At 39.7% G+C, this 20912-nt stretch overlaps 3 protein-coding genes across 3 annotated transcripts; 2 read left to right on the forward strand and 1 right to left on the reverse strand.

The window, feature by feature from the left end:
• Positions 1–1025: 1025 nt before the first annotated feature.
• Positions 1026–6718, forward strand: ykt6 (YKT6 v-SNARE homolog (S. cerevisiae)). The gene is made up of 8 exons (XM_074670395.1): positions 1026–1242; positions 1631–1793; positions 1994–2076; positions 2444–2544; positions 2639–2743; positions 3218–3283; positions 4689–4790; positions 4886–6718. Exons 2-8 carry the CDS (start codon positions 1690–1692, stop codon positions 4919–4921), a joined length of 597 nt encoding a protein of 198 aa, XP_074526496.1. The 5' UTR covers positions 1026–1242; positions 1631–1689; the 3' UTR covers positions 4922–6718.
• A 599-nt stretch (positions 6719–7317) lies between these two features.
• On the forward strand, positions 7318–11277 carry LOC141790651 (uncharacterized). Its single transcript, XM_074670668.1, has 5 exons — positions 7318–7490; positions 8033–8090; positions 9203–9274; positions 9604–9688; positions 9885–11277. The coding sequence occupies exons 1-5, from the start codon at positions 7416–7418 to the stop codon at positions 9931–9933; spliced, it is 339 nt and encodes a 112-aa protein (XP_074526769.1). The 5' UTR covers positions 7318–7415; the 3' UTR covers positions 9934–11277.
• A 443-nt stretch (positions 11278–11720) lies between these two features.
• On the reverse strand, positions 11721–20860 carry osmr (oncostatin M receptor). Its single transcript, XM_074670917.1, has 17 exons — positions 20746–20860; positions 20515–20669; positions 20121–20274; positions 17954–18226; positions 16854–16983; positions 16486–16634; positions 16239–16372; positions 16007–16148; positions 15708–15793; positions 14605–14818; positions 14300–14488; positions 14107–14208; positions 13479–13646; positions 13171–13323; positions 13006–13087; positions 12841–12925; positions 11721–12499 (listed from the first exon to the last, which is right to left on the reverse strand). The coding sequence occupies exons 1-17, from the start codon at positions 20831–20833 to the stop codon at positions 12119–12121; spliced, it is 2685 nt and encodes an 894-aa protein (XP_074527018.1). The 5' UTR covers positions 20834–20860; the 3' UTR covers positions 11721–12118.
• Between the last annotated feature and the right edge of the window lie 52 nt (positions 20861–20912).

Raw genomic sequence — 20912 nt, forward strand, 5'->3', positions numbered from 1 at the left:
TGGAGTCACAGTGAGCTTGGTGGTTCATCTTGCATGTACTGAAGACATGCTCTTTACTCAAAGACTGGTGGAAAAAAAATTCAACGTGTAGCCTACTTTATGAGGTATTAAAATAAAAATGTATAATACATGCTTAGCTGACTATTCTAGGCTCTACTTTTGAACTCAGAGATTCTGACTTGTCTCCCTTAAAAAAAATATGGACCACCCTGGCTTCAACAACAGCCAAACATGTTTTTGAGACACTGGAGAAGGAAATATTGACCTCTTTATGGAGAATGGCCAAAAAACATGGTTGAACTGGATGCAAAGAGTAACATATTGCTTGCTGGTCAAACTTGACCAATACCTTAAACAGCTCGGCTGACTTCCTCCAAATTAGGAGGTCCATCTTTAAGATTTATTATGAGTTAGGGGTCAATAAATATTCAGTCTAGGGTTAAAAAAAAAGTGTGTGTTTCTATGGTTTTACCCATGTTTTTGCCTTTTTTCTTTGTTTCTCTGTTTCTGTGTTTAAAAAATCTTTGTCAGTACCACCCCTATTATTTCAATATTCATAAAAACTGATGAACACACATATTGACTCATAATTGTAATGCTGTTGTTAATAGGCAATACTTGAGATGTTTGGATGAAAAAAAAAATCTTGTTACAGTATGCTTTTTTTCCCTCTTTTTTTTCTGAAGAAGAAGAAGAAGAAGAAGAAGAAGAAGAAGAAGAAGAAGAAGAAGAAGAAGAATGGGAGAAGAAACACCAGCTCTTAATGCCATAGGAAGCTATCTTATAAGCCTAATGACCAAACAAGAGGTGATAAAAGGAATGGGTATGTTAAATAAATAAACAAATAAATAAACAAACAAACAAATAAATAAATAAATAAATAAATAAATAAATAAATAAATAAATAAATAAATAAATAAATAAATACAACCTATTTTCGGCAAAAATGTGTATGGTGAATACCCCGTCTGAATGAAAACCTGAAACTTTCATTTTGTATACCCGGAACCACAAAAGTGGTCAAGGGTTTGTTTCCATCGGAGTCAACATCCTGGTGAACCGCCGGAGGATCGTGACGTGGTGATTGGTCACCAAACTGTATTTTGAAAACTCCTCAGCTACATCGTGATAAGATCGCTGGCTGTGTTTTTTTCACGCGTTAGTGAGCTTTACTTTATGTGGGATATAAAGTCTATCCTTATTTTATGACGGGATCTTAACTGTTCGCTGCCGACTCTTCTGGTGAGTTAGCTGAGGCCCCAACTCCAGATAGCATCTGGAGCTAGCAGTATGCTTGACTTGACTTCAGATATGTCTTCAAGTGGACAGTCAGGTTTTAAACCGCATTTCTAGCTCTACACAAACGTCTGCAAGTTACTGCAAGACGAAGCCTGAAAATAGTTAGTTATTATTTTACGTTATAGACATTTTAATGTCGAGCATTGCTAACAACACTTGGATAGCTTTGTAGCTAATATTAAGGCGGATCCTTTCACTTGTGAGCTAGCGCTGAAGTTTCCATATTGCTACCCGTGGGCGTGCGTTAGCTTTGTTGTTGGAGGATAGCCAGTTGAGGTGGATCAGGGGTGATACTCTCATGTGATTCTGTCTGTGTCATCTTTTAAATCAGGTAATCAGGCTTGATTGGGTGTATTTGCTGTAACTGACTGACCAGAACTCAGAGGCGTCATGAAGCTCTACAGTCTCAGCATCATCCATAAAGGAGCGACCAAAGCAAACCTCCTCAAAGCGGCCTATGACCTCTCTTCCTTCAGTTTCTTTCAGCGATCCAGGTGGGCCAGGATGATGAGAATGAGCGTTTGACTATTGAAATATCCGTGTTGTTCTATATTTCTCCCCGTTGTGTTGTCAGCTGCTGACTGAAGAAGAAACTAATTTCACTGGGCTCTTGTTTGTCGGTGTGATGGGTTTTGCGAGGAGTTTCAAAAGTCAGAAAACAGTCACTGATCATTTTCATTACTGTTTTCCTCAGTGTTCAAGAGTTTATGACTTTCACCAGTGCCTTGATTGTTGAGCGAACATCACAAGGAAGCCGTGCCTCTGTCAAAGAACAAGGTACCTTTGATACATTTGTAGTTTTAAGTTAAGTTTGATCTCAAATCATGACATTATTTGGTTACTGTCAGGGTTACAGTCAGGGGTTTATGATTTGCCTCGAAACAATATTTTTATGACTGCATTACTTTTTGGATTAGTTTTTTTCCTAGTTCTTTAATAACTCTCAAAAGCCACAACCAACTTTGTTTTGGCTGGAAAGCATGTGTGTTATGTGTCATTAATATCAAAGGTAACATGCCAGTCCAGTTGGTTGCAAACCTTGCAATTTTGATTGAAAAATGATTGATTTTAAATGATTTGGGTTTAGTAACATAAGACCAGCAAACCTTTTGATGATAAGAGCAAATATTTCTTTTCCTTGCAGAGTATCTGTGCCATGTTTATGTAAGAAATGACAACCTGGGTGCAGTGGTCATTGCCGATAATGAATACCCACAGAGAGTCTGTTTTACATTGCTAGACAAGGTGGGTGCAAAAATATAATCATTTCTCAAATACCATTATTTTATGTCAGTGTAGAATTCTAAATCAAGATTTTGGTCTTCATTTTTCTTCTTAGGTATTAGAGGAGTTCTCCAGGCAGGTGGACAGTATAGATTGGCCGTCTGGAAATCCTGACAGCATAAACTACAAAGGCCTGGATATTTACCTCTCTAAATACCAGGTGAGCTTTTTATCTGTTTTTCAGTTCTTATCTTTTTATCAGTATTGATTACAGGAAAACCCTAACAGCCATGTTGTAGCACTTTATTTCGGAGTCTGACTCAGTTACTGATGACTCAGACGTGTACTGGGATTTGGGCATTGGCTGTATTAGAACTGGGAAGGTTGGGAGGAGGACTCTGACCTCTTTGTTGATATACAGTCATGTTGTTTGTGTCATATTTCATTTCAGTTTAAAGCAGCTGGCATGCATGTTTACTTGCATGCCAGTTCATGTGAGATTCTTAAGTTGCTTGAACTGATGATAATGTTTCAGGTAGCAAGCCTTTTTATACATTCAGTGTTTATCATGTCATACATTGGTATATTTAGGGAATAACCAGAAAGATGCAGTTTTAATTTGCTTTGTTTACAAAATGCTGCCAAGTAATACAACAGCAATGTTTCTGACAGCTTGTTTTGTCTTTTCCCACAGAACCCCAGAGAAGCAGATGCAATGACCAAAGTTCAGGCAGAGCTGGATGAGACCAAGATCATTTTGGTAAATACTTCCTTATTTTTGCACAGGTGGTTGCTATCATCATGGATGCCTGGCAAATGCTCAACCAAATGAGACAGATTTTTAGAACGCATTCCCACGCATCCTCCTCATCCTGGTACTCATTAATGATGTTGGCACACACATACAGACCACTTACAGGAACATGGTGTGTTTGCGAGTAGTATCACACCTGCTGAGCACATAATTGGTAGAGTTATGAGAATCCCATGCAGAGCTCGATGATAAGTCTCTCTTCAGTCAAAAGTGACCATCACAGGACTGATGACGCTGTTTAGATGTTACATAAACATTGTTAGAATTGTGGGAGACATCTAAGTTAGCCAGTTAAGTAAAGTTTATGAAGTGACCACCTGTACTCGCAATAATAAAAAGTTCATTTGTAATTATTGCAATTTTTAAATGCATTGGAAAGTTTAGTTCCACTTTTATGGTATCATCATTTCCTCTTTTTCATATTTCTATATTTCTCCCAGATTGGAAAAATGATGTAATTCTAATTTTCACAGATTCCATGCGGCCCAAATATAAACACATTTGATGTGATAGCCCATAATGGTACTATAGAAAGCAACCAACAAAAGCACCAACGAACAATTTGTCAAGACAGTAAAAATGCAATGTGAAGCTTAGTATGTTGTTCATGGCATTGTCGTACTGGTAGAATTTTCCTTGGTGAGTCATTGTGAAATCACTAACATTGTGCAAACTTTAACCAATATTACATTCCCTGCCACCATCACACTTTTGCTATTCATTATTGTCCCATGACTGTTCTTCTTGGTTGCTTAAAACAAATTGTCTCTGACAGCTAAAATTCATCCCTGATTCCAGAACAGTGAAACTTTCTAAGTATGCTGCTGCCTTGGAATGAGAAGAATTTGCTTCTAGTTCAACAAGTTTAAAAAATGAAAGCATAAGAAAGAGCATATACAGCATAAGTGATGCATTGATACCGATCCTGGTATCGGGTATCGGTATAAGGTATCGGTTGGAAGAGGCCAATCTACGGTACCAATCCAGGCAACCAGCTCTTTACCTTTTTTTTTATTACTAGTCTAGAGGGTATAAATTTTACAACTGAATAGAATTTCTGTACATTCTGAAGCTTTGTTTTGTTGGTAAACATTGAAATATTTAGTAGTTTAAATCAATATTAACTGCAGTAATCCCATCTATACACTTTTTTGCCTTTTACCCAAAACATTACCAGTCTTATCCATCAGTAGAGCATGCAGGTCATTATTTGAAGCCCAGGTATCAGTATTGGAACCAGAAAAGTTGGATTTGTACATCCTTATACAGCACACTGTCTGTTTTATGGCTTGTATTGCTTTGAAAACTGGATGCTGCTCAACATTTTTTAACAGTTATCTTGTTTCTGCAGCACAACACCATGGAAAGTCTGTTAGAGCGCGGTGAGAAGTTGGATGATCTTGTTGCAAAATCAGAGCACCTTGGAAACCAGTCCAAAGCCTTCTACAAGACTGTAAGTACTGACTGTAACATGATTAACTCTAATTCATTTTTCGCTCTTTCAAATTCCTCACTGAGTCTTTGTGTGTCATCGTATCAACTCTGCAGGCACGGAAACAGAACTCATGCTGTGAAATCATGTGATGCTGCTGCCTCGTCCTCGTGGACACTCGCCTCTCTCTGCCTTTCTGCTTCTCCTACAACTCCCATCATGCACCAGCCACCAGCTCAACAGGACAGACTGGACTTTGTCTAATTTGGGATGGGGCTTCAAGATAAAAGCAGGAAAGAGTGGAAGGCGGTGGTTAAGAGATGGTGTGATATATTAGTGACTGCAACTGATGGGGGCTGAAGCAGTGATGGGGTTCTGTCCAGGGAAGACGTAACGTGAATTATTTTTAACCTTTTTAACAAGGGTTAACATCTGTGCAGTGTTTCAATACCAGCTGAGGACAAATAGTGTGACGTTGTGTATCGGTGATGTGTCGTTAATACGTCTACAAACCATTTGATGTTTTTCAGATTCAATCAGATCTTAACAGCTTGATTAAAACTCATAACACTTGAAAGAGTATTAACCACAGCTGTGCTTCTGTTTCAAGCCAACTCTGACAATCTCACAGTCTTAAGTTTGTGAATTCATAAAGTGCATCAGTTTTAGTTTAAATTTTCAGTAATCTCACTAGATGGTCCTGTTCATTTACTTCATTGCCCCGGTGAGCCTAATTCTGAGGCTCAGGTTAAAAACGCTAACACAGCACCTGACTACTTCAACATTTAATCTCAAAATCTTAAAGACTTATCCATAAAGATGTCTGCTAGACTGGATCAGGTTTCAGGATTTCCTTGCTTTTTGTTGTCTGATAGCGTTAAATGAAATCTTAAACATTCCCACTTTGGGTGAGTGTGTTGTTGAGTGATGTATTGTGAAGCTGATGAGGAGTGAGAGAGTAGAAGTGAAATGTAGAAAGATGATTCTTTGTAGACACAGCCTTACTGCAGTGTGGCAAACATTTAACCCCGCACAGTCCTGTTTGAATATTATAATGGCTCATGACATGGACTGGACTTGTAACGCTGTTCTCATTTACTCTGTGTACTGTAGCTCTGCTTGACACACTTATAGCCACCACACACATTGACTCACAGGAAGGTTGAGAGAATACAAAATTGACTCTGACTTCTGAGGTCTTGTCCAGGACCTGTCTGTACCTCTCAGATTGCTGATTAATGACCATCTTTAATTGTGACTGAGGTGATTCTTGGAAACCTCAGCTGCTAGCGAAGAGAGCAGACATATTCTGTGTGATGTTATAAATTGACTTTCCTCACATTATTAGTCTTATTTTAAGACACTCCACAACAGCTGACTCTTTTTACTGTCAGCACAGTTTGCTTTGTATTTAGGTTTGACTGGGTAGAAATGTCTTATTCAGGAACTGCTGATCAGTTGAAGACAAAGCGATGCCTTTGGTTGTGTATTTTAGATGTTTCTGCTCGCTTTCTGCTGTGTGCGTGTATGATTTGCTGATATACAACATCTGCAGGCCGCAGTGACGTTGAGTGCCTGTGTGTGAGGACGTGCGTGTGTTTGTGTATGTTTTATCTGAACTGCTCTTTCTGCTTTTACAGTGTAAAATGTGTGCAATATCTGCAGACTGTTGGTGTGTCTCTCTTAAATATAGAGACAATTGAAATATTTCTCCTGAAGGACAGAAAACTGACCTTTGTATATTCTATTCTTATGACTAATTCCCATTTGAAGTGTCCAGGGTTGTATTTGAAGTTTTTGTTTAATTTCTTGTTTTCCAAATTTCCAATTAATATTCTGAATTTTAAAATCTGTCAAATCTATAAATGCTGTAGCTATTTGCAGGTCACGTATTGCTGACCCATGTGTTGAAGACAGTCTACATTAAACGTTTTAATCCTGATGTGGTCTGCAAAATTAAAACAAAGATATCAGATAATAAACTGTTTTTTTCTGTCTGTATTTAGTGTGTTATTCTCTCTGGAACTATTCTTTCACGCTGTGTATAGAACATGTAATCTTGCTTAGATAAACAACAAAATCAAGGATTTTCAGGCAGGCATGTGTAGGCTGCTTGCCACATATCACAGCAAATCCTGTAAGACAGGGTGAAGGGTAAACTTGTTATTTGCAGTATTTGAGAGTTTTCAAAAATTGTTCAATCAGCAGTCAGGTTCAAAGCCTGTGTTCTCCATACTGTTACAGGAAAGTCAGCTGAGGATGCCTTCACGAGATGTGGGAAATATCGCATCTATATGATATATTACAAAATTGTATTTATTAAAAATCACTGTACAACATCAGAACGCAAGGCGCTCAAAAAAGGGATGTTCATCAAACTATCGTACAAAACAGGGTCAGTTTCAAAATCAGTCAGTTTCGATGCATAATGAAATACACGACACTCAAATTCTTTAAATCTTAATGTGTAATGCTCGAGTGTACTCAAATTAAAATTGGATAGACCTAATAGGAAATTTTACGTCACTGACTTCAGTAAAAATTCGGGAAACACCAAGGTCCGACGTTCAGAAGCAGAGCCTGAACGCACCACGAGCTGCACGGTTCAGTAGCGCAGCTGAATTCAGCAGAAAACAGCGTAAACTGATGTTTTCAAGCCGCACAGCCTCAGAAATGTGGACAGAGCTGACGAACAACAGCAGCGACGGAGACGACTCGAAGGTAAGAAGTAATCAACAAAAATCCAACAGTAGATGACTTTTTCTCCCAAACACCGATGCACCAAAACAAGCCTGTTGAGCCAGGAGTGGGTGTCTTTCTCAGGATGTTTCCGACTTCACCGATTCACTTGTTTTCGAGGTCTTCTGTGGGTGTTTCGCACGTGTTTGACCCTCGAACTTTAAGCGTCTCTCTTTATGAACAAACGCTCTTTCAACACAAGTGTTTTGGAAGTTGGAGTGTTACTCTTTCGCTTATCTTGCACATTTTCCCTATCTTTACGCCTGGGGCTGCCGAAGCGCTCAGATTTTCCACATTACTGGACTTCTTGCACAAAGTTTCCCACATCAGCAGACGCTCATAAGAATGACTTTATACGACCTATGACTTAGTTCTCTTCGCCTCACTCTTGTACAAAACAAATGTAAATGAGTTTGGTGGCTGTGTGCACTCTGTGACGAGCAGGAGAAACAGTGTATCCTGTCCTTCTTGCACTTTACTCCACTTTTTTTCTCTCAAACATACGTGTTTTGCTTCACTTTCAGATGGTTGACCCAGATCTCCGTACATGGCAGGTTTTCCACACAGTTCAAGAGAGGAATGGTGAGCTTTACCTCCTTTTAAGGTTTTACCTCTTATACTTTGTTCTTGGGTCTTGAGATCCAGGGCCACTGAGATAATTTGGGACTAAATAATTTTTAATTCAAGTTAACATCTTGGATTTTTTTATTTTTTATTTTAATTAACCTTTATTTAACTAGGAAAACCTGGTTAAATAAAGGTTAAATACAAATAAAAATAAGGAAAAATCTGGATCAGGAAGAAGCTTGACAACATGTTATTCCCATTTTAAAGCAAAAAGGTCCATTGATTGATTAAATGAGACAGGCAGCAAGCTAACAGAGCCAGTATTTTGAATATGTGAATCAGATTTCAGTGGGATAAAAGGGAGATCCACTTTGAGAGGCATATCAGCTTCAGAAAAATGATGACACTCAAGAACAAAGCTTGTAAAAGAGCTGAATAGAATGAAGAGACAAAAATAGGGCTTTAACTCACTTGCATTTTCATTTTTCATTAAGGTATTGATTGTTTATATGTTTCTATAAGTCTACAAGTAGTCTTTAAGATAGGGATACACTGATCCAACTTTTCTGGTGTCGATACCATTACCGATACTAATGCCTGGGCCCTGGTGTCGACCCCATAACGGTGTGAAATAATACTCTGCATGCCCTACTGTGGGATAAGACTGGTAATGTTGTGAGTTTAAGGCAAAAAATGAGTATATAGAATTACTGAAGTTAATTTTCATTTAAACAATGAAATATTTAAAAGTTTACTGGTGAAACAATTCTTCAGAATGTACACAAGTTCTTTTCAAATGTAAACTGTTACACCCCGTTGACTCATAATGCAGCAAAAAACAAAGAAAGTGCATCAGAGGCAACATTTCAAATCAAGTAGCAAAGACTGGTAAATAAAATTTAAAAAAAAAAGCATATAGCGGTTTGCCTTGAGGGGCACCGATAACCGATACCACCAATCAGTATCAGCGCATCCCTACTGTAAGATGTCCACAATGTATCAGTGGCCTGTTATAGCCCAAAGTGACACCTCTGACTGTCTTCCAAGTCTTTCATAACTCTCATTTGAGTTGTTTTTTTTAAGTTGTCATTGTTGTTAAGTTTTACTGTTCTTTCTTAATCTTCTAGGTTCGACTGCAGCATCCACTCACCCTTCTCATACAGAGGACCCTCTAACCAGGAGCAGTGGAATCATACCTGGTGAGCCCAACTTTGACTGAAAATCAGATTTCTGTCCAGAACATGAAGAACCGGTTTGAGATAGAATCATCTGATGTAGCAAGAATGAGCAAAGCCCACCAGCATGGCTCACATGCAAAGAGGAAAACAGCTGAACCACTGAAAGCAGAACAGACTCAGTGTTGCTTTTCTCACGTTGTTTGCATCTGAAATACCAACTTTCAAAATGTGCAACCAACCAATGATTTTCTGTTTAGTGGTTAGACCGTCTGTGACAGTCCTCCACATATGTATTGTTATTATAATGAACAGTCAAATACATGTGTTAATATTTGCATGTATACTTTCAGGAGCCATTGCAGCCACAGTGTTCATCGCCTTCCTTCTTGCTCTGTACGCCGTCCTGTGGAAGTGCATGGTGTCACCACCACAAAGGTACACATCACACACACACAAGCCCCAACTTGATTTTGCGCACTTTGACTGTGTTGGCACAACAAGATGTCATTTGTTCACCTGCTCTTTGGTGTCTGAACTTCTAAAGAAACAAAGAGCCCCAATATTTTCCTATTTCACAATAACTATCTGCATTTCTCATCACTGAGACATATTTATTCATCTCTTCTTTCAGAAAGCCAAACAAAGTGAGGGTACGAGTGAAGCAGAGGAGTTCTGTGTGACGACCAGCTGCCAGGGTGAAGATATGTCATCTGTAACAGTGTGGACTAAAATCTGGGAGCAGACTTTGCTCTAAGTGAACAGTGACAGGAGGGCATCTCCTAACGGGTCCAAAGATCAACAAAAAATGGACCCTTGTTTCTGCTGGTGGCTGCTGTTGACTCAGAGAAACTGTTGATGTGAAAAATTCTTTGGCAGGTCAGATTGCACCGCTTTATTCTGTGAACTCTGCACTACTGAGGACTGGGGCGGCTCATGCCACAGCTCGCTCTACTGACCAATAAGCTGCTGGTGCATGTCTGAAAGTTGTGGTATATGAGGTGTATTTTTTATGAATTTGAACCAAATGACTTGTTGGATGAATCATATCCTCTTTACTGACACAGATGTCTTAACATCACATCTGAACATCAACATCTGTCCACGCTAAAGCTGATTGGGAGGAAAACTTAAAAGCTGCCAGGATCAGGGTGTTTGAGGGAAATCAGCTCCTCACCTCTTCGGCTTTATTGAAAATCTGAAAAGGGATTTTGTTTCAGAAATGTCATCTTTTGTTTTAATCCAGGTGGTTGATTCACTGAACTCAGGATTCTTTTACTGCTGTATGACTTTTGACTCTTTACACTAAACTGTGACATTTGCTTTTTACTCACCACGTGAATATAAACAAACACCAAAATAAGTGACTTGGTTAATGAAACTTTTTTTAAAATCCTTTTAAGAAATATAACTTGGGGTGCATTTTTTTTCCATCATTAGACTTGGAATAAGAAAAGAAAAACTTTAGCTGCATGAATAAGCTTAAATGAAACAAAGCCGTGAAGAGACTACATGTCAGTGTGTACAGAAAAAGGGAAGACTTTTCCTCAAAGTGTATCTTGAGCATTAATAAGCTGCACAGTCCATCAATCCAGGTGGTCATCTGTGAGTGGATTCTTGACCGGATGATCACATCCTGCATAAATGGACTCAGCCCAGCAGCTGAGCCTCTGGGCTTAATACGCCATTTGTCTCTCTCTGTTTGAGTTGCTGGCTCTGTTACAGCGGCATCCCAGCACACGGTTTGACACTGTTGTTTTCAGAACCTGTTCTACAACTCAGCTCAGCCCTGTGGTTTTATAAGTGGACTAGGTAATGAGCTGGGAATGTGGCTTGGGAGTGAGGAATTCTGCTTAATTCATCAGCTGTCAGTGATTGATCAGGAACATAATACCGAAGGTTAAATTATGCAGTGTTGTCATACTTTTGGCTTCATGCCTCTAAATTTTTGTATAGATAAATATGAATTAAATTGGATACACTGAGATGGTAGATGTACTGTGCCATGACCAAACCATAGATGTTAAAAATTCTGTTTACATCAAAATAAACCAATCTAAATGACGGTTTGACCTTTTTTTTTTTTTTTTTTTTTTTGCAGTCATGCTATTTGAGGATTAAAGTGGTCGCCACAATTTGGGTTGCAATTTCCTGCTTTAAACCAGTTCTGTACAAGCAGCTTCTGCAAAAACTCCAACACACATGAGCCAGGTCATCATAAAAACTTAGAAATGGCTAAAACCATGATATGACTTTCACGTTTCTTTTTGCTTCTGGAGATGCAAAATGCGACAAAATACACAATAACTTTACTTATTTGGTAGAGAGCAGGTAGAGGGAGTGAAAGTGTTAAATTTTTGTATGTGAAGTCACTTTCAGAGGAACTGCTGAGGTCAAAGTTTCTTAGAAGTGTAACCATATCACTTGGTATCTGTTACATCATTTCAACATCATTTAATAATCCATGCCGCACAAATCAGCTCCAAGGTGATCATAACCGAAAGATCTTAATAAACTGACAGCAGCACTCTTACGAAACTGAAGCTTATCAGTGCTTCAGGTTACATCCGGCTCTTTGAGCTTGAATTGCTTCACAGCATGCTCTGAGTTCCTCTTCTGCTGCTGCACTGTCACACTTTCACTTTCCAAGCATCAAGAAGTTTTTACAACAGCACAGCTGCAGGGGAGAAGTGAGGAGTTGTGAATAATATTTAATGTTGGTTTTGATAAAGTCTGCAAACAGTATTTTAAATATGCAGGAGGTCAAATAAAAAGTTTTTAAAAGAAAGAGATGAATAAATTAGGAAAGATGAAGAGTCACATCTCTTTACAGTGTCAGCATTTTTGAAATGCTTTTTTTCCTCTGTCTTATATAGCTTCATTGGGGAGATATCCACTCGTGACATGACATGATTCTGGGAGAGACTCAAAGAGTTCAAAGCTGGGTTTAAAATCTGGGAACACGATTTCTTGAGTGTCAGACGGATCCTCCTCTGTGGTGTCAAAGTAAGTCCTGTTAGTGATGCATGTAGTCTGCTGGAGAGCTGCTCCATCCCACAACTGTGGACAGTACTCCATTTGGTAGGCCTCACAGGAGAGCAGCAAAGATGAAGCAGGAGGAGAAGGAGGCGGTGTGTTCAGAGGCTCAAGGTCTCTCTGTGTTGTTTCAATCAGAAAAGGTCTGGTGTTCAGGATCTCGATGTCACAGCTTATGCACTCCTCTGGTTTCTGAGACGGCAGTCGCTCTGTCTGTGCAAGCGCAGGGGGAAATACGGTTACATAAACTTGAAGCCGGTAATGACACATGAGTTTAGATAAGAGAGGCTTTATGGAGGACAAATGTACGTATTAAGTGTGTGCAGGGAGGAAGATCTCTGATGTGTAAAAATCTTTGGTTCTTTGTGCAAAGTCAAGACTTAGGACAACTCTTGGTCAGACTTAGAGACGGATGCTTGGAATAATTTCTAGAATATTTTTTTGTAAACCTGGAGAAACTGCTCTGATTCCAGCTTAAAGTAAAGTTTGTAAAATATATCTCAGCAAAGATTTCCCCTCTGTTGAGGATTTGACTCTCATAGTTTTGTCTGTACCTCCTGCAGGAAGCTGTCCAGCTCAGGAATTTTGATGTTCATACCAGCAGGATAAACAAATATCTCCTTCAGCCCACTCTTCAGCCTGGAGGACAGAAAGAGGTTTAAGGACATCTTCTGCAGGAGTTATTGCTGAAATTAAGGTCCAGATAAGACGTGACTTACGTTCTTCTCTGAGGCCACAGGAGGATGGTACAGCACAGGAGTAACACGATGGGAGTCAGAATCTTTGCCATGTGAGCCGTGTCTGACAGAGAGAAGATGATATGTTAGAGTTAAATCATCCAACAGTTAAAGTGTTGTGTATCTCTGGTTGTACGTAGAGCTCACAGTCGGTTTTGGTCCGGACTGTGATGCTTGCAGCATGTCCAGGCCCTTCTTTAGTGAGAGCGCTCACAGAAAACGTGTACTCTTGGTTCTGCTGCAGGCCCTTAGCTGTCACAGACTTGGTGTGAGGGTCTGCCACTGACATGTTGAACAGATCTGAGTGCAAATGAGATAATTTACACCTTATTTTATGTTGTCTTAAAGTATCACAACACATAGGTCAGCAGTAGGTTTTAATACAATTTTCATCGTTTTTTAAACAAAAGATCTATCAGGAATTTCCAGCCACAAAAGCTTCACTCTGCACTCACCTGCAACATGCCCCGACAGCTTATCAGATCCTACAGCCTGCACCGTGACCAGATAACCAGTGATGAACGCTGGCTGAGCTGCATCATCCTCATTGTAATGCCACTCCAGTGTCACAGATGAGGAAGTGCTCTGAACAGGTTCCACCAGCCGCGGGGACGGTACAGATTCTAGAGAAATGGAGGTAATTTAGAGTTAAAGGAACAGACTTCATGCAACAGAGCGATAGCTACTACACCTTCTACTCCTCACTCAGTTATTTTCATTCCCATCACAAGAACCTTTGTTTTGTTCCCCTCCTAAAAAAAAACTCATCCTGGTGTTCTGCTTCAAGATATCACATGATGAATATACTTTGCATTGCCTTCTGTTCTTAATCTCCTGCTTTTTTCCTTTCAGACAAATCGATGACATCTGGAGGACGTTCCTGAAGAAGGTGCGGACATCCCGAGTCAAAACTCCAGTAGTCTCATGAAAAGTTTCCTCAGTATCTCAACTCTCCTCATGTATCTCTCTATCAGATCTATGCCTTTTAATCATCCAGCAATTCCCAATTTGCCTCATTAGGAAATGAAGCTGTCTGATGAGGAGATGCATTTTTTTGAAAATGCACAAAGTAAAAACACTCACTGAGCTCTTGTAAGTATCCAGTCTGTGCTTCGAGCAGCTGGTGTGCGTTTTCTCTGCATCCATAGATGTTGAATGTATACCTGCAGCCTGCTTTGAAATGTCCTTTAAAATAAGCAACAATCATTGATAAAATCATTAAAAATGATTAAATACAGAGTGAACATACGAGGAAAAAAACGTAACTATGACTTACTCGCAGGCAGGAACAATGAGTTGTTTCCCTGTGCCACTTTCACCCATCGCAGATTAGAGAGTGCTGCATTTCCTGCAATGCACCACTCCACAGTGTACCCACAGGTGGCAGCTTCATGTAGCTCCCAGGACAGATTAAAACCAGCTGCTGATATGCTGCTGCTCAGCCTCTTCTCAGCTGGGGGGGCTTCTGCACAGTTACACAGTTTTCGTTACATTAAGCAGACCAGTTGTCAGACGTGTAAACATTTACACAAAGATAATCTTTATCATTAAGATAATGCTGATTCCACATGTGTGACTCACTTTGGTCCTTTCTCTGCAGGACCGTGATGTGAGCAGGGATGCTGGAACCTCCCCGGATCACAGTCTGAACAGCAAAGTCACACTGTCCTGGTCCTATGGATACCTCTGCCTGTGTTTGTCCACTGTCCCTCCACACACTCTGGTTTATACCTTCCTGTGTCCACTGAATGATGTAGTTTTGGATGTTTACTGTGACTGCTGAGCCAGGAATGAGCTAGGAACAGAAGTTGTCATGGAAGTAAGTTACACATACAGTCCACTTTGTGCACCATTATAACTATTATTATTATTATTATTATTATTATTATTATTATTATTATTATTATTATTATTATTATTACCTCCACCAAGGAAGTTATGCTTTTTGGAGAGTTTGTCTGTCTGTGAACAACATAACTTAAAAACTAACTTATAGATCTCAATGAAATTTTCAGGAGATTTTCAAAATGGGATGAGGAAGAACTGATTACATTTTGGAGGTGATCCGGATCACCGTCTGGATCCAGGACATTTTTAAAGGATTCTTTTTCAATGTGAGATAGGACCGTTGTCACCATATGTGTATATAACTCCACAATAAATGGTCAGATTGCTTTGAAAGACAATTCAAGACAAGTTCACCATAATTTCTGACAGATGTAAAAGTACGATCCAGATCCTGGCAATATTCTGAATACTAAGATCTGGAATATGACATATGTACTGGGTCATTATAATTTTCAACACTGTCAGGTAACAATTATCGTACAAACCTGCAACACCAAATTGTAGCAGACAGTCTGCTGAAAGGGAGTATAACATTAAAGTGGGACTTAAGTGTTGCGTGACAATCACAATATGCTTGGTGGAGGTCTGTGCTCTCTGAGTGCTTTTGTAGTTTACTATTATTATTGTTCAGGAATTCTTTACAATTGTTTATCTTAAGTTTTGTCTTTTCTTCAATTTATTTTATGTTCATCTAATATCATTCAGGGGATAATGTATGGTTAACGTAGTTGTTAATATTTAAAATTTAAAGGCCTGCCTTGTTGTACAGGATTGTGATAAGTGTGAGTTGTTTTCATTTACACGTTACAGACAAACACACAGCTATAGAGTCTTACTGGAGTCCACAGCAGAGTAACTTGACGATTGTTTGCATCAGACTGCTGCTTTATGCTCCTCCAAACATCCAAAGTCACCAAAGGATCTGAGGAAAACACATTAAATTATTCATCTTCAGGCAACTCTGATCGCTCATCACAGCTTTTACAGCCTTAGGACTGTAAGCCTGAGTACTTTACTGTCTGGCCTTGGATCAGCTTTGCTTAAATGCTTAAAATAAGTTATATGTCCTGTAGAATTCAGTCTATTATACCCAGTACAGATTACACCAGTCTGGTTAAACAGACTTATCACTCACAAGTTGTGAAGGTCACAGGTGGAGTCCGCTCCCCCCACAGCCTCCCATCAGCAGAGCAGCGTATCCTGGTGGTGTAACGTGTGTTGGGGAGCAGATGTTCCAGTTTGCTGCTGCAGAACCCACTCACATGTTCGCATCTCATCTGTTAAAACAATCATACTGAGAGTTTTCATGACGAACAATCACCCAAACATTCACATGGGGAGAATAAAAAAATGGAGGTGAAACTTGCTTCAGTTGTGCTGGATGAATTTGTGGTGACTTGACAGAGGAGGTTCAACCGAGTCAAGTTTCCCTGCACAAACCAGGACACAGTGGAGTCTGTCACCCCAGGGCTCACTCTGTCAAACTCCACAACAGGAAACACTGAAAAGATAAGATCATTGTTTTTTATGTTTCAGTGAAGTTTGGTTTATTAAGCACTAAAAACACAGTCTGATGTACCACAGAACAAAAACTCCTCCTGTCACATGTCACACCTCTTTCTGAAATGTTAAAGCTGTAGATCTCTGTCACCCCTCCCAGCTGGTCCCTCACCACCACGCTGATGTTGTATTCCTCGAGCTGGGGGACAGCTGGGAAAGTACAAGGCGACTGTTTGCAGGGGAAGGGGAACTGGTCTGAGTTCCTGGGTTTTCAACAACAAAGAAAACATCAAAAAGATGCATTGTTTCCAACCTTTCCTGTCTTGGTTTGGTTTTGTTTTCCCACGTGGTAATATTAATGGTGGATCTAAGCACAATGACCTCTCTGTTTAGCCATCTTCTAACAAAATGTAATTTCAGGTCGCACGCCAATAGTCTCCAAGTGGACCTTGGATCCAAAGAGTGCTTTAACTTACACTTACTGTATGTGCAGTGTGTGTGTTTTCCTGTTGTGATCATCCACCTCATGTTTATGGACTGAGTCCCAGGTACAAGTGACAGTTGTCACGTCTGTGGTCACACAGCTGAGGTTTCTGGGCTTCTGGGGAGGAGCTGAAGCACACAAACACACACAAACGTTTAGAGGTACACTGTTTAACACGGAAATCTTATCAAGTGTTTTTGTCTTATTTTAAGTAAAAGTTGTCTTATCATACTTGATACGAGCCACATTCAACTGGTCAGTCCAGAAAAATGTCTTGTTTCAAGTTGTTTAAAGATTAAAAACTAGAAAAGCACTCAGAGAGCGCAGACATCCACCAAGCATATTGTGATTGTCACACAACACTTCAGTCCTACTTTAATGTTATACTCCCTTTCAGCAGACTGTATGCTACAATTTGGTGTTAGTTGCAGGTTTGTATGACAATTTGTTACCTGTAAGTGTTGAAAATTATAATGACTCAGTACATATTTCATATTTCTAATCTTAGTATTCAGAATATTGCCAGGATCTGGGTTGTACTTTTACATCTGTGAGGAAATTAAGGTGGCCTTGTCTTGTATTGTCTTTCAAAGCAATCTGACTATTTATCATGGAGTTATATACACATATGGTGAAAACGGCCCTAACAATGATAAAGAATCCTTTAAAAACATCCTTGATCCAAACAGTGATCCAAATCACCTCCAAAATTCAATCAGTTCTTCCTTATCCCATTTTGAAAATTTCCTGAAAATTTAATCAAGATCTGTTAATTACCTTTTGAGTTATGTTGTTTACAGACAACAGACAAACTCTTCCAAAAACATAACTTCCTTGGTGGAGGTAATGAGGACTAAATTGCTTGTAACAAAGTAAAAAAGTAAAAAATTCAGACCACATGTTTGTCTTTAAATATCTTGAAACAAGACATTTGGACTTGTCAAGTGAATGTGTGTCATATTCAGTCTAAAAAGACATTTTTCAACTGAAGATAAGACAAAATCACTCAATAAGATTTCAGTTCTTTTGCAGTGTTAGGGTTCTTTGGAAAGTCCCATCCAGTGACTTTCTGAAAAGAAGGAAATAATTCAAACTCACAGCTAATGTAGTTCCAGATGACCCTGACGTTTCCTGTGTCATCACTACAACTGATGGTCAGAGCGTCGATTAATGTTGGTGGGATGGTCACGTTGTGTACGGTGATGGCCTTGACTCTGTCACTGATGCTGATAAGAGACTGGTTGCTGTTATTGAAACGGATGCTGGTTATATTGACTCCTTTTGGGGGAACACAGCAGAACGTGGCAGTTGTGCCTTCTCTCAGCACGCGCTGAATGGGGAAAATCTCAGCTCTGTCCTCTGTCTTGTTTCCTAAATATCACAAAGAAAAGTGATAGTAGAGTCTCATTCAGGGTAGTGAGCACTCGCAGAGGTACAGTAAGATTTGATTCTGACACCAGTGGATTAACCAAACAACACAACGCCTGGTGCTCCCAGCCCAGCGCGGCTCCAAATCACTAGCCAGACTCTTCTCCTCTGTTGTGCCCAAATGGTGGAATAAATTACCTAACTCTATAGGATCCACAGAGTCCCTTTCTACTTTTAAGAGATGTCCGAAAACTCATCTGTTCAGGGAACATTTAATATGACCCTTCTCCTCTTTGCCCTCAGGGGTAGGATGAGTCTGTAGGTCTAAGACTCAGCTCTGAATGTTGTTGAAGATTTAAGTATACTGTTGCAGCAATTAATTGTGGTTTGTTGGCTCGATTATTCCCCCCCCCCCCCCCCCCCCCCCCCCCCCCCCCCCTTCTGTCTAAATTCTTGCTTGTGTTGAAGGTCGCTTTGGACAAAAGTGTCTGCTAAATGGAACTGTAAACCTTTAACAGTAAACAACAAGCTTTAAAGATGCTATGAGAAGGATCTGTTTTAATTGCCCTCCCTCGCCATCTTGTGGCCTGGAGTCTTCGCACACTGTAGTAAATTACTCTTAGTAAAGCGTGTTTGTTTTGGAATTATATGGAGATTGGATCGAAACAAATTTTCTTTGCTCAAGACAACTTTTCACTGGGTACAACATACTGAGGTAAGGTATTTATCAGTAAACTTCCGTTCTGCTACAGCTTGAAATGTGAAATCAAACTAGCTATATATTAGCAACATCAGCAGCCTGATGCTCTGACGTATCTGTAGGCTAACGTGAAGTAAACACTGTCAGTTTGTAAGTAGTTTCGTAGCCGTTTACAATCAGCGCAGCTGGCAGCCCAGTGCTCTAACACATCTCCGTAACGTGTAATTTTAGTAAGTCCTGTTTAGCTATGTCTTGCCAATCATCTACCAAGCAGAGCTAACGTAACCTCACTCTTCATTTTATTGATAGACTCTCAAGTTTGAACAGACCACTGCAGAATCACTGATGACTGTGGGTTGGAATGAACATTAGCACAAACAGCTTAGCTCCAGTGTTATAGAGTGATACAGCCCAAGCTAAAGGCTAATTAGCCATTTAGCTTTCTTCTTCGCTTCTGTCCTTTTGCTGTCTGAAAGTTAGGTTCCTGTGTCCACCACCACTACAAAATTAATCACAGAAATCATTTTTAACTAAGAAATACACTGATGTCCGTGTTTTATCTTTTCTCACTACTAAACTTTGTCAGCTGGCATGGTGTTGTCATAGAGACCTAGACATTGCTGTCAATCAATCCAGTCCTGGTCCACCCGAACTTGAAGCTAAGAAGTAGCAAATTGAAATAACATGTGACCTGCAACATTGGTGCTGATGATCTCATTTTAAAGTGTGGATTATGATCAGGCATATATCTTGAAGGGAGACTTTTTAAAGATCACTTTCAAACTCCTCACAGCCCTTTTAATACAAGACTGGAAAATCTTCTCTATCATCAGTGAGAGAAGAGAAACCAACACTTTATTTCTCACACTAAACAAATAACACGCCTCCAGTTTAATTTGGTAATCCTTTGCCTGGGATGTGCAATGCAGCAAACATTTGCAATGGCTGTAAGAGTTGCAAAACTGATATAGAGATAGCTAAAAGGGAAGAGAAAACAGATGGACTTAATCTTGCAAGTGTTAATTTGGGTTAAGATCGTATCAGTCACTCCTTTTTTCACACATTTGGTTTTAGGTTTGTAGCACAGGAAATTTCAGGTAATGGGTGAATTAACACTTGAATTAACAGAATGTTGATATGAATATAAAGAAATGTGGATTCAACACAGTGTTGTCTCAGTTATTGAGGTAAACTCACCATAGTTTGTTTTCCAGTCGCTCCAGGGACTCTGGACAGAGTGATTGTGAAGAAGTCGTATCCTGACTGAGTGATCAACACACTCCAGAGGCAGATCAGAGGTCCATGTCCATGTGTATTCATGTGAATCAGTGGATTGGACACTCATGTTTTCCTGGAGGATAGGGAACAGAATGGTGTATAAAGTTTAAAGGGGTTTCATCAGCACAAGAAGTGCTGTCAGTGGAAAATTTTTCCTTCAGAAAACAAAATTTTACAGCCATGAGGAGCTAAAAAAACATCTTTGAGTTCTTTTTTTTTTTCTTTTTTCTGTCACTTCATGTTCAGTTATCCAACGTGCACCTCTCAAAATCCAAGAAGCGCTCTCCCCTCCATTTTTGACTTAAGTACTCACATTATAAATCACAATGTGGTTTTCAGTGCGGCCAATCTGAATCTCATAAATAACGTCCTCCAAGCTGCTGTGGTTTAGCTGCCAGCTCGCCAAAAGACTCCGCTTGTCACTGACAGCCTGCAGATGACTGATGCTTGGCTTTGACAGCTGCCAAACTGATGAGTAAAAAATAGCACAGGGTGAAAGATTTTTATATGTGAGATGAGAAAAATTTGAAGAACTTGAACTCACCAGCATCCAAGCAGCTTCCAGAGTGATCCTCAGAAATCATCAGATACAACAGAAGCAGGTTAAATGAGCATATCCTGAAAAGTTTCATCCTCGTGATAGAGAAGTGATGAAAGTCTGCCTTTCTCTGCTCACACTAACTGAAAGTCTGATGAGTCGGTGACAAACGG

Source organism: Halichoeres trimaculatus, unplaced genomic scaffold, assembly GCF_033239565.1.
Source record: "Halichoeres trimaculatus isolate MK-OKI-2021-1 unplaced genomic scaffold, fHalTri1.1 fHalTri1_scaffold_5, whole genome shotgun sequence".
In the NCBI taxonomy this organism is placed as follows: domain Eukaryota; kingdom Metazoa; phylum Chordata; class Actinopteri; order Labriformes; family Labridae; genus Halichoeres; species Halichoeres trimaculatus.

Excerpts from the sequence above, each read along its gene's own strand:
- LOC141790651 (XM_074670668.1), top strand. The coding sequence starts at position 7,416 with ATGTTTTCAAGCCGCACAGCCTCAGAAATGTGGACAGAGCTGACGAAC. Across the intron at positions 7,491-8,032 it reads GCGACGGAGACGACTCGAAG|ATGGTTGACCCAGATCTCCG; the intron begins GTAAGAAGTAAT and ends CTTCACTTTCAG. Across the intron at positions 8,091-9,202 it reads CACAGTTCAAGAGAGGAATG|GTTCGACTGCAGCATCCACT; the intron begins GTGAGCTTTACC and ends TTAATCTTCTAG.
- osmr (XM_074670917.1), bottom strand. The coding sequence starts at position 20,833 with ATGAAACTTTTCAGGATATGCTCATTTAACCTGCTTCTGTTGTATCTG. Across the intron at positions 14,489-14,604 it reads CCTGCAGAGAAAGGACCAAA|AAGCCCCCCCAGCTGAGAAG; the intron begins GTGAGTCACACA and ends GTAACTGTGCAG. Across the intron at positions 13,647-14,106 it reads TGGATACTTACAAGAGCTCA|AATCTGTACCGTCCCCGCGG; the intron begins GTGAGTGTTTTT and ends CCATTTCTCTAG.
- ykt6 (XM_074670395.1), top strand. The coding sequence starts at position 1,690 with ATGAAGCTCTACAGTCTCAGCATCATCCATAAAGGAGCGACCAAAGCA. Across the intron at positions 2,077-2,443 it reads TGCCTCTGTCAAAGAACAAG|AGTATCTGTGCCATGTTTAT; the intron begins GTACCTTTGATA and ends TTTTCCTTGCAG. Across the intron at positions 2,744-3,217 it reads TTTACCTCTCTAAATACCAG|AACCCCAGAGAAGCAGATGC; the intron begins GTGAGCTTTTTA and ends CTTTTCCCACAG.